Genomic DNA, 15,316 nt, shown 5'->3' on the forward strand with positions numbered 1-15,316 from the left:
GATGGCCAGGCACGAGCGACGACGGGTGTATGCGCTAGCTCGAGTGCTCAACCCGGCTGCCCAAGTCACCTTCTCTGTTTCTTGTTGCTGAGAGACCGCATCATGTAGCATTATTTGATCTGCCCGTGCTTTCTGGATCCACATCTGGTATTTACACCATGATGTTGTTTGCATGCTAATGCCTCAACTATTTTGTTGCAATGGCAAACTAGTTTAATATTCATGAGTTGGTAAAGGAAAAAAAAAAGGGACGCCCGGTAGCCGTTCGATGCAATGCCTCACTCGATAGCTCATCTTGCAGCATCCTTGTGTTTCTTCTTTCAGCATCAAATTTCTTCTTTCAGCGTTTTTAAGCTGTAGCGCGGTAGCAATAATATTCCATCTTTGAGCTTAATTTAGATGTGGGCGACGCATTTCTTGTTTTGATGTTATAAGATGCCTGATAGCTGGTTGTTGTTAATTGGCTAAGATCTCATATGATCTTGTTTCTTCCGGTTATGACTACCTGGAGAAGTAGAAGATCAACATGAGGAATTTTGAATGTTATTATTGTGAATTGAGCGCAGCTATGATCAATTATCTATCGAATAGCAACAGTGGTACACAAAATGGTATTCATAAGTGATCTTAACTACATGCATAGCATTAAACAGCTTGCAGACGACCTTTTGTTGTTGTATGACCTATCTTTTTAGCTGTTTGTACGTCTAATTCGAGACTCTTGAAGACGACCTCTCGTCTATGGGTTGTACATGCCCTAATGACCGAATCCTGTTGTATTCTGTGATTCTGTCCACTACTACTTGCTAAAGGAACGTACAAGAACATTATTACAACTTACAACCTTTGCCACTTTGCTCGGAATCCCTCCAATCAAATACTACTAATAATCAATACTATATGTACGTATATGCATACACTGAAGGCAGCCACATGCCACGGTGGTCCGGCTATCCATGACCTTCAAATCCAGCACATGCTGCCTTGCCGCACCGCCACGGCCGGGCGCCGCGCGCCCTCGCGCGCGCGTGCGGCTTTATTGCTCTGCTCGCAACAACTACGTGTGTTCCTAGTACCAACCGCACGCTCCTGCCAAGAAACGCCGGCTACTGGCCGTCGTCGCGCTTGTGAAGGATCTTGCCCGCGAGCACTGCCGACTCGATGACCCCACGTATGACGGACGCCGTCTGGCCGACGCCGCACTCGTTCCCCGGGAACGTCGGCCCCGCCGGGCTCACCCTGTCGAGGCAGCTCAGCAGGTTCTCGTTGCACCGCGTGTTCAGGTAGTCATCTGCGGCCGGCAAAAAAAAAAAGAGTCGATCAGCAGCGGGCAGTCAACGGCAAAAAGCGGAACTGGCACGAACTAGACGACACGACGAGGCGTGGCGACACATGTATGCCGGAACCACCACTCGTTGTACACTCACTCAGTGCGCGCGCTCGAGTCGACGACTGGGCCGGGGGAGAGATCAGATACGGGGCTCGACGCAATCATGCGCACCGACGCGTGCAAGCGACGCCACCGTGCCGCGCCGGCAAGGAGGCGACGTGCACATGTCGGTTGGCCTTGCGCGGGAACACGCGCGTTTAGGCGTGACAAGGGCAGGCCGGTGGACGGTGCACCGCATGCTTGTGCTTAGTCTAATCTTATCTGGTAGCCTTGTACTGGTTCCAGATTGTGTTCTGATCGTGTTAGGTGGCGTGTCAGCTCGCGAACACCTGGCGTGCGGCCGGGACCTAACCATTGTTCCGTTTAGCCCTGCTCTGGTCTTTTGGTTTTCAGAAGAAGAAGGACGAAGAATTGATCGAAAATGCAGAGTTGGGAGAGTGATCGAGTGCGTACTGTCGTGGGTGGCGACGCAGTGGTCGTGGACCATGCAGCAGGCGTCGAGGGCGTCGCAGGGCTTCTCGCCGGGGCAGCCGCTGTACAGGATCCCGCAGTACTTCCCGTACCTCAGCAGCGGCGGGACTTTCATTTTCAGGGACAGGGTGGACAAGCAAAAAAAAAAAAAAACAAACAAACAAAAAAAAAAAAGCGAATCAATACCCTTTGCCGGTGAGTATCCGACTGAAAGCTGAAAAGCAGCCGGCTTCAGGTAAGCTTGTCCGCCAGAAAAATTGTAGGCTACGCAAGTTCTGTCCGCTCATGGTAAATACAACTCAGGTTTGCTTTCCTGAAGAATAGCTGAACAGGACTAGCTTCTGTGAAACTGTCGAAACCCCCCAAACAGAGCCCACGAATTACAGATTGCCAGGGTTGTGTGTTTGTGACTTGCTTACCTCTGCAGAACGATGATTCGCACGTCCGGCTACAATCCTGGCTCCCCTGTGGAAAGCAACAAGTCCATGCGTGGTGGTCAGAACCGATCAGCTCCAAAGTCCAAATAAAAGCACTTGCAAAAGTTCAGACTCGGCTCGCCATGGCCACTCTGGTGCCTTACCGAAGGCGCTGTCCCGAGCAGGTCGCCGACGTTGAGGGCCTGTGACGCCGTCGCCAGCAGGAGGACAAGCAGCAGCGAACACCGAGAGAAGGCGAGAACGGATGCCATCCTCTGGTGTTCGTTTTGCGCGTCTCGGCGTGTGTGGTGTGCGGGAAAGAAATGGATAGGCAGACTGGCAGAGCGCGAAATATTTGGTCTCTTTCCGGTGGGCGCCGGCCGGCAGGGCTATTTATACAAGCTTGGAGTGGTTGGACGTGTGTGTGAGCAAGCAGAGCATGTGCTTGGTGAGGAGCCAAGTGAACGGGGCAATGAATTCGGGGAGGCGGGGAGCTGCGTACTTGGGCCGTGGAAGTTTCGGCCGCGCATCTTACTGGGACAGGATCACACGAACGTTAGGGTCACTTCACTCACTTGGGCAGCTCTTGAAGCAAAGCTATACGGCAACAGCACCTAGAAAAACACTTCTCGTAGTACACCTGCATACATCTGAGCTAAATGTTTTGCCTGTTTAATTGCGGGTTGGTGGCGTGATGCGGATCTCATACTGATCCCGCACGCTGATGATTGATGACAGGGTCATCTAGCTTGCAGGTCACGGAGTTGCCATCGCAGGAGGGGCACTGGCTGGCTGCACAAGTCGCTGGGCTCTGCTGTATTTTTGGAACCCTGTGACCTACGTCTCTGCTTTGGCATGTACTAGCATGATGATGCTGGTGTGCATGCTCACATCAGAGATTAGAGATTAGATTTACGCGTTATCTTTTTGCGCTCCTGCCTTCATGTGTTAAGACTAAAGACTCACCAAACAACTGATAGAATACATGAGATTTGACCGCATGCTTGCTAGTCCATGTCTTTGCACCTATCCTGCTTACTCAAATGTTATAGAAGCCAGATCAAACTGAAGCGCGCAGTTTGAGTGTCGTGCTGGATCATCAAGAGATGACTTCGCAACCGTAGAGCTTAGTCCCAACCGCAGCACATTGTCTAAATTTTGGCCTCTTGAGTACTCTAGAACGATTGGAACATTGCACCCAATTCATGTGAGGCATGAAGCTAGTTTACGAACTTAGGTCAGCTGTTCAGGTGAAGACTGGAGACAGACAGACAGTTGAGTAAATCTTGTTTCCTGTTCCATAGCAAATTGTTCAGTGCCTAGACGGCAACTCGCCACATCTCAGAGGCAGGGCCAGCTTCTCACTTGTGATCAAGTGTGACGCCTGACGCGTTTGTACCATGGAAGTAGCTTATTTGGTTGGGAACAACATGAGGTTTGGAACTGAAAGAACAGAAGCACGCGCACTTATATTAGTACTTGCAATTTGCAATGACATAAAATGAGGTATTCATGCCAATGACATAAAATGAGGTATTCATGCCAGAGAAGATGTTTGGAAGTTGGAACACAGAATAATCAAGGACTTTAATAATTAGATTTAATGTGATTTTAAGGATGAAAGAATAGATAGGAAATCAAATTAAAAAAGACTATCATTGCCTAACTCACCAAATGACAAGTAAAAAAGATTAGGGAAAATTTGTTCTACAACACTGGAGATCACCAAAATCGTAAAATACCATCGAAAGTTACAACCAACATAAATTACCACTAAAAGATCCGAGAACTATCCAATTCTAGCACCCTGTTACCTTTTCAAGTTGACGACGTCAATTAAGACAGAAATACCCCTGAACCGCTCATTTTAAACTCAGTACGCCGTGAACATGTATTTGACATGTTTGAGCACATATATGATTAAAAAAATGCCATCTCACCAAAAAAAAAATGAACACATACAGGGCAATAATCCATCCATTGCATGTTCCTTTTTAGCATGTTAACACATACAAAACAGTACATCATTCATTTCAGCAACCATATTGCACAAACATTAGTTCCAACACACCACGTATATGTTCCAGTGTACATAACAAAAGATAGGTTCCAGTACACATAACACTATGAGTTCAAGACATAGCACAAGTTCTAATTTCCATCAAACTAGCACGTAACAGTGCCATACATATAGTCTCTGGCCTAACAAATCCTAGCGTAATTAATGATGAGCCTTCTAGCAATGCCTCTTGGAGATATATGTCTTGTGATGCTGCCTTGCTCCTAGTAGCAGGCCCTAGACTCTGACTGGAGTGGAAGTAGCTGTTGCCATCCTTCTTGTTGTTGGACTAGGATTAACAGGTGATAGCGTGGCCAAAGAAGTAGAGGTTGACGCAGATGCCTTCTTGGACTTCTTAAGAACATTACTGGGCTTTGTCATATCCTTTGCTTTCCTCTTACTACACAACAGGAATATAGTGAAGGCATTATTATTTAAAACACACAGCAGGAAGGTAATGAAACCAAAGGGAAAGGAGCTTAAAGTTACCTAGACTTGGACTTGGTAGGGACTAATGGATTTAATATTGAGTTGTTTGATGCTGCCTTCTTAAACATTTTTAGGAGTGTTATTAGAGTTGGTCGCATTCCCTTTGCTCTTCCTACACAAGAACAAGGTACTGAAGGCATTACTCGACTAAAACAATGAAACCAAAGAGACAATAGCTTATATTTACCTAGAGTCGGACTTGGTAGGAACTAAAGGTTGTAATTCACCACCAAGTTCAATAGGAGGCTCACTTCAGCCCTTTGCAATATGCCCAAACCGGAAGCATCTTTTGCATTGATAAGGGCCCCTTTTCCCTGTTTCCCCCCTACTCTTGATCCTTTTCACTCATGGCCTAATAGAGGCCCTTTCTAGCTTTGAGTTCACCAAAAATTGGTAAGTAGCCTTGAAACGCTCAACTGAGTAGTAATCATGCATATAGTCATCAAGTTTTACTTTTCTCGGCGAACCTATAAAGGCTATAGCATGGGTGCTTCCCAGAGATCTACCATTGACTTCATGAGAATGTTTTCTCTTCAAGGACCACCGCATGCCTCCAAGGAAAAAGTTGTTCCTAGTCAATCCACAACCTTTAGTCCACTGGAAGGAGATGGATAGGATAGGATAAGGCTGAGGGTATAATAGACATTTTGTGTGTCGTTTTACCCATCAAAGTCAATAAAATACCTTTTCGGTGCAAAATTTCTGATGGACTTTTAAATCAAATTAGCATTTGAACGTTTGAGTGGTATTTTATGTTGGCTAGAACTTTCGATGGTATTTTATGATTTTGGTGATCTTTCAGTGCTAAACCAATTTTCCCAATTAACATCGTTTGCTATATAACATTATGATTTGTGAGCACGGGACACTACACATCCAGAGTGAAGGGAATAGGTGCATCCGTGTGTCAAAGAGGGGTGTCGAGGACCTAATATCGGGGTACCCAATGAGGTGGAACTAATAACCATCGAACGTTGACACTTCCGGTCGAAGAAGAACGCTACTGCGCTTCTTACTCGAACGACGGAAGCTTGGTTCCGCCTCGCCCAACCCCCGAGGGCTAGACTCCGCCTCGGTCGATGGCTAATGGCTGGCTCTACCTCAGCCGACGTCCGAGGGCAGGCTCCGCCTCGCTCGACCCCCGAGGGCTAGACTCCGCCTCGCCCGACGCCCGAGGGTGGGCTCCGCCTCACCTGATGGTTAAGGGCTAGCCCCGCCTCGCCCGACGTCTGAGGGCAGGCTCCGCCTCGCCCGACGACTGAGGGCTAGCTTCGCCTCGCTCGACGACTGCACCCTGATCCTTCATAAAGACGAGCACAGGGTACGGCAGGACATTCAAGTCAACCGCAGTATCGAGGGCCATGCCATGTACGCCTGTAGGAAGGCACCGTCAGGATACGATGGGATGGGCGCTTTAAGCCCTTTCCGACCTAACAATGCCCGAACAGTGTTGTAGGCGCCGACTTTTGTCCCACAGTGTTGTAGGCGCCGCCATCAGCCCTTGGACGCGGATACTAACACAAGCATGCAACAACCACTATGATCTAAGACAGAATTCACATCACCTACAGTGATGGGCGTATGGTCACTTCCCTATCTACTCCCTGAAGGGTCGCAGCTTAGCCCTCTAACACGCCGCACCGTCCATTGGCATAGGATGGGACGCACCCACTTGCTAACAAAGGCCAGGGCATGGCCCTAAAAGGATCAGCGATCACGCCATCCCTGACACAGTCTGCCATGTTAGCAGGGTAGGTACACGGGAAAAGGAAGACCCAGCTCTCTCGAAGGACCTTCTCTACCTTTGTTTTTTTTCTCTCTTTCTCCTATCTGTAACCCCTGCTCCCCCTTGATCTATAAAAGGGAGGGCAAGGCACCCCACTAGGGGGACGGACCTTTGACCGATCATTTTGACACACAAGACACAACCAAGCAGCAACCGAGCTCTTGGCATCCTTTTGACCTTTCCATCAGAGACATGGGACCTGTCCCTCTCTCGACCGTTTGTATCCCCTACTATGAACTTTTTTCGGTACTAATAACACGAGCAGCAGCAAACTGGACGTAGGGACATTCCACCCGAACCATTTTAAACCTTGTGTCCTTTAGTACACCATCCGAGCCTAACGCGCAACAATTATAAATTTACTAGTCGGTGCTTGTTCGAAACACCGACAGTTGGCATGCCAGGTAGGGGCCTTTGCGCGTTCCAAATCAAGCCTCGGATGGCTAGCCACGCAATCAGCTAGGTCTCGGGCGTACACGTGCATTTTAGTGACCTAGACTTCATCGTCACGGTGGGAGGAGAGTTGGCGTTAGCCCACGTCGCCATCCAGTCTCTCCCCTCCGTCAGCTTCAACTATGGGAGGCTTGAGTGCCAGCCCGACGTCTCCCCTAGACCCTAGCCATCTAGGGAAGACCCACGCCGCCTCACCCTCTCTTCGGAACACTCCGCACGAAGCACCCCGAAGGCGCTTCCGTTCGGTCTCCACAACGCCGTGGCGACCGTTAGCCACCTTGTGGCACAGCGCATGATCTCGTCCCCCGTGAACAATGAGTTCATGGGGATGATCGAAAGCGTCACAGAATCCCTCCATGGTCTCCTCGCGGAGAGGCTAGGGTCAGACTCTAGCTCTGACTCAAGCAGGGGGAGCCATCACCCCTCCCGGGAATGTTTCATGGTAGAAACCCTCGAGGGACACGTCGAAAGCATCTCCATAGAGGAGACTACTCTGACAGGCAACCTCAGTGGCGGAACCAAAGGGGGGACAGTGGCCCCACCTCACGTAGGGGTGGAGCAGCTGAGAGCCCGAAAGTGGGAGATAGATGAAGCCGGACAACAGCTTGGTTGGGAGTACGCGGAGGTCTATTAGGAGATCAAACACCACGGAAACGGTGGGTGCGCACGCGCCGTGGCCCGTGACATGAACCGAAGTATCATCGCCGACGATGAAACCCTTCGTCACTTCGCTCAGGCAAGCCAAAACATCGCTGCCACAATGGCTTTGCTCCATGGCCTTCTAGAGACCGCAACGCCTGAGGATCGTTGGGTGGGCCCACCACAAAATTCGCACTCTACTTGAGCGTGTGGCAGCATAGCAGGCGGAGAGCTCATTGTTTCGATGATGCAAGCTCGACACCAGCCAGCATACACCCTTGGTGCGCCCCGCTAGGGACACATCAGTCCACCAAGCACCACAAGGCGCTGGGCAGTGCGCTGCGATCCCGGTACATCAACGTCTCGACCACAACCGCGACGCATGCAGCACCATCGATGCCCGTAGACGCGCCTACAGCGACCCAAGGGAAGGAGCCCGCCATGGCTATCATCCTCGATGCGGCGGATGCTACGACAGCGGCGAGGACCGGAGCCCAAGCCCTGGCCTACTGGGGCCTCAGGCCTTTAGCCGACACATCCTCAACGCTGCATTCCCACCAAGGTATTGGCCACCTACCAATATCCCTAAATACTCTAGGGAGACAAACCCCGAACTTTGGCTTGAAGACTATTGGCTTGCTTGTTAAGCCATGGTGTGGATAATGATGACTTCATTATCCGCAACCTTCCACTGTTCTTGGCCGATTCGGCACGAGCATGGTTGGAACACCTGCCGTCCAACACAATCCAGAGTTGGGCGGATCTAAAGGAGATCTTTGTGGGGAACTTCCAGGGCACGTACAAGCATCGTAGGAACCCATGGGACCTCAAGAACTGCTGTCAGAAGGCCGGTGAGACCCTCCATGGGTACATCTGGTGCTTCTTCCGATAGTGCAACGAGCTCCCTAACATCACCGACGCCAACGTGATAGGAGCCTTCTTGTTCGAGACAACCTATGAATCCTTAGTTCATAAGCTAGGATGGAAGGGCCCACGAACCACCAAGGAACTCTTGGACATCGCCACTAGCCACGCCTCAGGAGAAGAGGCGGTTAGAGCGATCTTCAATCGCCTCTAGGGCAAGGCAAGGCAGGACGAGGGTGCCTTCGAAGGCACCTCCAGTTGTTTTGCCAAAAGGAAGAATAAGAAGTAATGGCGCGAGGACTCGCTCATGGCCGCTGCTGACCGTAAGGGTGGTCAGAAGCCCACAGAGGGCACTCTGAACCACTTTAAAAAAATGCTCGAGGGGCCATGCCCGAACCACGCCTTTCCCGTAAAGCATATGCTCAAGGACTGCATCCTCATGCGGAAGTTCTTGTCCGGGAGCTCCAACAAAGGGGAGGAGGGGAAGGAGCCTACCCCCACTACGAACGACGCTAAGGAGAAGGATGATGGCTTTCTAACACCGGGCAGCTGCCTCATGATCTTTGAAGGATCAACGGCCTATGACTCCAAACATCGTCGAAAGGTCACACACCGCCAAGTCTACATGGCCCAACCGGCCACACCTCCCTTCCTCCGGTGGTCGGAGTCTGCCATAACCTTCGATCGGACCAACCATCCGGATGCCGTCCCACACCCGGGAAGGTATCTGCTTGTGGTCGACCTGATCGTTGGCCCAAAGTGACTCACCAAAGTACTAATGGACGGACACAGCGGCCTCAACATCATGTATGCCAAGATGCTCGATGTGATGGGCGTCTACCGGACGCGCCTCCACCCAACCTGAGCGCCTTTTCACATGATCGTGCCCGAGAAGCAGGCCATGCCACTCGAATAGATCAATTTGACCATTACCTTTGGGGATCAGTTCAATTATAGGACTGAGACTCTCACCTTCGAGGTGGTTGGGTTCCCTGGAACCTTCTAGGCGATCCTAGGACGACCATGCTACACGAAGTTTATGGCCATCCCCAACTATACATACCTCAAGCTAAAGATGTCGGGCCCTCACGGGGTCATCACCGTTGGCACCTCCTTCCAGCGCGCCTATGAGTGTGAGGTCGAGTGCTGTGGCCACGCCATGGTAATCATCGCCTCTAGGGAGCTCGCCACTCTCAGGGAGGAGGTCTCCGAAGAAGCGCCCGATGCAAAGAAATTGACTGGGTCGTTTGAATCGGTAGAGGGCTCCAAGGGGGGTCCTCAGAGATCCCAACAGCTCCAAGGGTAAAATGGTATGCATTGGTACCACACTTTCCTCCAAATAGGAAAGCGTGCTCGTCGACTTCCTCCACGGCAATAAAGACATCTTTGTGTGGAAACCCTCGGATATGCTAGGCATTCCGAGGGAGGTCGCCAAGCATACCTTGAAAATCCATCTAGGCTCCAAGCCGGTGAAGCAACGCCTATGTCGCTTCGATGAGGAAAAGCGCAGAGCCATCAGTGAAGAGATAGCAAAACTGTCGGCCACCGGATTCATCAGGGAAGTACACCACCCAGAGTGGTTAGCTAATCCCATTCTTGTATGAAAGAAAAGCGGGAAATGGTGGATGTGTGTTGACTATATAGGCCTCAACAAAGCATGCCCAAAGGATCCGTTTCCTTTGCTACATATAGACCAAATAGTCGACTCTACCTTAGGGTGTGAAACCCTCTGCTTCCTTGATGTGTACTCTGGCTACCATCAAATCATGATGAAAGAATCTGACTAGCTCGTGACATCTTTCATCACCCCCTTTGGATCATTCTGCTTTGTCTCAATGCCATTCGGTCTGAAGAACCCTAGGGCCATGTACCAGTGTTGTATGCTCAAATGCTTCGGGGACCTCATCGGGCGAACCGTTGAGGCCTACGTTGACGACATCGTGGTTAAGTCCAAGCGGGATGACCATCTCGTTGCCGATCTTGGGCAAACCTTTACGAAACTCCGAGCGAATGGCATCAAACTCAATCCCAAAAAATATGTTTTTGGGGTCCCAAGGGGCATGCTGCTTGGCTTCATCATCTCCGAGCATGGCATCGAAGCTAACTCGGAGAAGATTTCTGCCATCACAAGGATGGGCCTGATTCAGAACATAAATGGGGTTCAGTGAATCACAGGGTGCCTCGCCGCCCTCAGCCAATTTATCTCACGCCTCAGCGAACGAGGTCTCCCCCTTTATCGACCCCTGAAGAAAGTTGACCACTTCGAGTGGACGTCCGAGGCCTAGGAGGCACTTGACATGGTCAAACTGCTTCTGACAAGGCCCGCAATCCTAGTTTCTCCAAGCGACGGAGAATCCCTCCTGCTATACATAGCGACCACCACATAGGTGGTCAGCGCCGCCCTGGTAGTAGAGCGGGAGGAAGAGGGGCATGTGTGACAGAACCGCCCAATTTATATAAGATCAAGTACGGTTGTCCCCGCTAACACGTTGACACACCCATACTTTCACTCATATAAACCCGGTAGTCCGCCGAGTGTCCCGAAAGACCTCGGTAAATCAACATCACAACCAAGATCGCGTGATTAAGCAAATACACATCACATACATCAAGTTGCAGCGGAAATAATATTAAAAAGGGGTTAACAAATAATAGTACAAGTTTGGGGTTTTAAAACTGCTTAGTGGAAACAACATAGCTTTCAAATGATTACATTAATATAAGTTCCAAATATATTGCTAGCATAGTGACATCATCCGACAAAAGCATATAGAGGAGAAGTAAGTATAGAATCACCGAGCCCACCGGTGGTTAGCCACCATCATCAACAGGTCGAGAACATCACCTGCAACAAGGTGGGATAAACCCTGAGTACTCGAATGTACTCAGCCAGACTTACCCGTCTTAAACCAAAATAAAGCGACACCAAGGATTATGCAAGGCTTTCTTTAGTGGGCTAGCTGACTTATTTGCGAAAAGCATAAGCTATCATGAAGAAACCATTTTAAATACTTTGCATCATCTTTATTATGACCTATCCATCTAGGTAAGCACCTGTACTATAGCAATCACTTGATTAACCAATAACATCCAGTTACCAATTTAGATTTAGCATATCTCATACCATCCAGATAACCATCATTGTTCCATAATAATTACTACGATGAAGTAACTCGAGTCAAGTGCTCACTATCCAGGAGCGATGGCGATTCGAATCGATTCCTAACCAGCTGGTGATTTATTCCTTACACAAACCTCACTCACCCGCTAAAGTGAGATATTGATCACCGAGTCAACTTTCCAGGAATCTCGAGTTTGCCAGGAACCACATGTACCCGGGGGCCGACCGACTGCACTTTGGTCTTATCATCTCGCCCCCGTGTCCTACCACACCTGCTCTGGCACAGTGCGTTGCGGGCAATCTACTCGGCCCGAAAAATCTCCCAGCTTCGCGGTCGGAAGGTACTTTATCCGGCCAGCTAAATGTAAGGCATGCGTTCAACATGACTCGAGGCCCAACAACGAACGGTCCTTAATCGACACAGACGGAAACTAACAGCACTCCAGAACCCTGTCTGGTTGCCTCCAACTTTTTTTTCGTCCGGTCTCCAATTATCCATCACATATGGTTAATTCCAGGATATCATTCTTTCCATAGCTAAATTCTTCCAGTAACCACCTATAATGTAGGTGACCGGATATCACCGATCGCTACCGGTCTAAGCAAGGCTAAGCAGTTATTCGATCCTGACCTAACAGGGTAACATGGTAGTAAGGTAGGCAAGGATAGTAATAAATGCATCAACGGTTTCAATCAACTCCTACAACTTAATGCAACAATATATATATAAACTCATATATATAGAAAGAATTGCTTTTATAAAGTAGGAGACTTATAATGCTCCGGGGCTTGCCTGGGATCCGACACAAGTCAGTTCAGTTAACTTGCACCATCCTGGTGACATCTCAGATCCTAGCACTCGCTTAGTCCTTCCATCTTCGGGATAGATCCATCAAACACCGTCTTCGGGTTTGGCTCCAACATCACGTCCTTCACATGGTTCATCTAGCGTACCTAAATGAGATGCAAGATGCATGTGTATGAATGTGATGAATGGTAACACAAGATGCATCACATAAGCATTCAAGACAACACAAGATTATGTAAGACATAGACACCAGTAGCTATTTAACTATCATCACACAACTAAGTATAGAGAGCAAGCACATCAAGCATGACACAAGTTTAATAAGGTCACAAGTATCATAACTTGATTATCAACAAAGCCACACTTAGCAATATACAAGCAAACAACTATAATTGGAATCTGTCAATTTCGGGACATGCAAACAGCAGCTATAAGATTTAGCTATAACTGGAGTTACACAAATCCAAATGACTTGAAAGAAGACATTCTAGAAAGCTTATGAAATTTTCTACAATTCATCTTTAATCATCTTAGCATGATTCTCAAGTTAACTAAGTCAAATATATCCATTTACAGAAACTGGTCCACAATTGACAGAAAACAGCCATTTCTGAAACCCAACTTTAAACAGCTATAACTCTTAAACTACTTGGCCAAATGACACCAAATTTTAATAGAAGCTAGATACATGAATTATCTACAACTTTTGTATAAACAAGTTTCACAACAAAGCACATTATCATGAAGAACTTTGCTAAGTTCCCAGATCTGTCCATAAACCACATCGGCAAGAAAATAATTATTAACTTATGTTACAAATACATAATTAGGCAAAACCAACTTTACCAACATGTCACACATGACTAAAGAACACCAGAAAACCTAGTGTCCATGACCAAATAAATTCTTTTAATGCATTTCTTAATTTATTTTAGATAATAAGGTGACTTAATGAACATATACCAAAAGTGCACAATAACTTCTACAAAAATTACAGTGGCTCACATATCCTCTTAATAGTCTACTGTATAAATTTCACTCCATTTGGATATGTATAGCAACCTCTACGAAAAAGACAAGTTGCTAAAGCAAGAATTCATGTGAGAGCAAGATAAACCAATAACTCACTCATACTTCATCCAATACTTATGAAATTTTTACCACACATCAACTATCACATGAGTAGCATGCCACAAAAATTTTACTTCATTTGGAGCCCTAGATCTATAGTTATGAAAAATAACAAATTCAACTAGCATTAAAACCTTACTGCACAAATCTATTTTTACCGCAAAATATTTAAACTAAAACATGCCATATTATAGATCCACTGCATAGACAATTTCACAAGGATTCCAAAAAGTCCTCATTTACTATTTTACGAATTTTCTACGATTTACTATGAATTTCCAAAGTTCCTGCAAAATAATTACAAACCAGTCCTCACGCACTATTCACATGAGTCACTGACTTCGCAGATAGGACCCTGAACTTCGTCGAATTCTAGCAGGAGGTCCCTGACGGGATTTGAGCAGGGGAGGCCATCGGAGCTCGCTGCTCTGGCCGTAGGAGGCCATGCCGTCGGCGGCTGAGGGGCGGGGGAGCACCGGTGGGTCCACGCGCACCCGTAGGTGGCCGCAGCTTGCTCCGAGGAGGCCCGACGCGGCCTGGCCACGCACGCCGGCGGCCTACAGCGGCGGCGGCTGCTATCCTCCGGTGGCGACGGCGATACGGCGACCGATGGCTTGGGCGAGCGTGCACGCGAGGTGCAGCACGACGAGGCAAAGGCGGTGGTGCACGTGGCTGTGGCCGTGGGGGCTTGGAGCGGCGAGGACGCGGCGGCGGCGAGCTCGGCCAGCCGGCCATGGCGGACGCGCGTCCTGGCGCGGAGCAGAGCGAGGAAGAGCAAGTGAGGGAGAGCGCTGGGGAGTGGGGAGCTCGGCGTCCAGCTCTATACCGCGCAGGGGAGGCAGGGCGCGTGGCAAGGAAGCTCAGCAATGGTGGGGGCGCTCTCGATGCATGGTGGCCACGCGGACATAAACTCGAATACGTGGCGTGCGTCGCTGTGCCCGACTTGAAGTTCGTTTTTCGGCATATTCCGTGCATATTCGGACCTTGGCGCCAGTAGCAAAGTTGTTCTACTCTGGATGCTCTACAAACTTGATTAAGGCGGTATGGTCGTTAGAGCTCTTCATCAGCAGATAATTAAGCCATAAAATGACAGTGTCAGCGCCTTGCTAACGGTCACGGAAATTCACTTTCGGAGGTCGAAACTCGGTCAAACTCAGTGCAACTTTTTGCATGCTCTTCTCCATAATATAACCTTCAACTTTTATTTTTGGACCAACTCAAGTTGCTTAACGAATTTCGGAGAACGCGGAATGCCAACAGTGATGACAATGGATTCCAGACTTAGAAATTTTTCTAAGTGCTGAAATCAGCAGCAAATTTGATCTTGTGACCTTGATTTGACTTACTTCCAAGCTGATCTAGCTCTTAGTCCAAAAACAAAGTTTGTTCTACTCTACCCAATCTTCAACTTTTATTTAAGGTGCAACTCCATGCAAGCACTGTAAGTGGTTGGTCAACATAGGTCAAAGTATCGTCACTATAAAGCTTAAATTAGAGTTATTGACCGATTGAGGCATTTTCTTGACTTCTCCTCAACATGAACCTTTCATGACTTTTGTTGTAGAGTTCATCTAGAGTCATTTGGGCAAGGTTGCAAGATTTGGTTGACGATCAAGAATTCCATTCGCTTTATAAAATTATTCAAGCAAGGACATAACTCGTCATTTCATGTGACTTCTTGATTCCAAA

General features: G+C 48.4%; 1 protein-coding gene across 2 annotated transcripts; it reads right to left on the reverse strand.

The window, feature by feature from the left end:
* Nucleotides 1-603: 603 nt before the first annotated feature.
* LOC136540915 (probable phospholipase A2 homolog 2) lies at nt 604-2,731 on the reverse strand. 2 transcript variants are annotated; one of them, XR_010780048.1, is made up of 5 exons: nt 2,442-2,731; nt 2,281-2,326; nt 1,844-1,969; nt 1,428-1,737; nt 1,165-1,291 (listed from the first exon to the last, which is right to left on the reverse strand). XR_010780048.1 is itself a non-coding variant. In XM_066532956.1 (4 exons), exons 1-4 carry the CDS (start codon nt 2,547-2,549, stop codon nt 1,107-1,109), a joined length of 465 nt encoding a protein of 154 aa, XP_066389053.1. In that variant the 5' UTR covers nt 2,550-2,678; the 3' UTR covers nt 604-1,106. The 2 variants fall into 2 exon arrangements, 1 of the variants encoding a protein (XP_066389053.1); XM_066532956.1 differs by lacking the exon at nt 1,428-1,737 and having other exon boundaries at nt 604-1,291; nt 2,442-2,678.
* Between the last annotated feature and the right edge of the window lie 12,585 nt (nt 2,732-15,316).

The sequence above is a fragment of the Miscanthus floridulus genome, chromosome 2 (assembly GCF_019320115.1).
Source record: "Miscanthus floridulus cultivar M001 chromosome 2, ASM1932011v1, whole genome shotgun sequence".
In the NCBI taxonomy this organism is placed as follows: Eukaryota; Viridiplantae; Streptophyta; class Magnoliopsida; order Poales; family Poaceae; genus Miscanthus; species Miscanthus floridulus.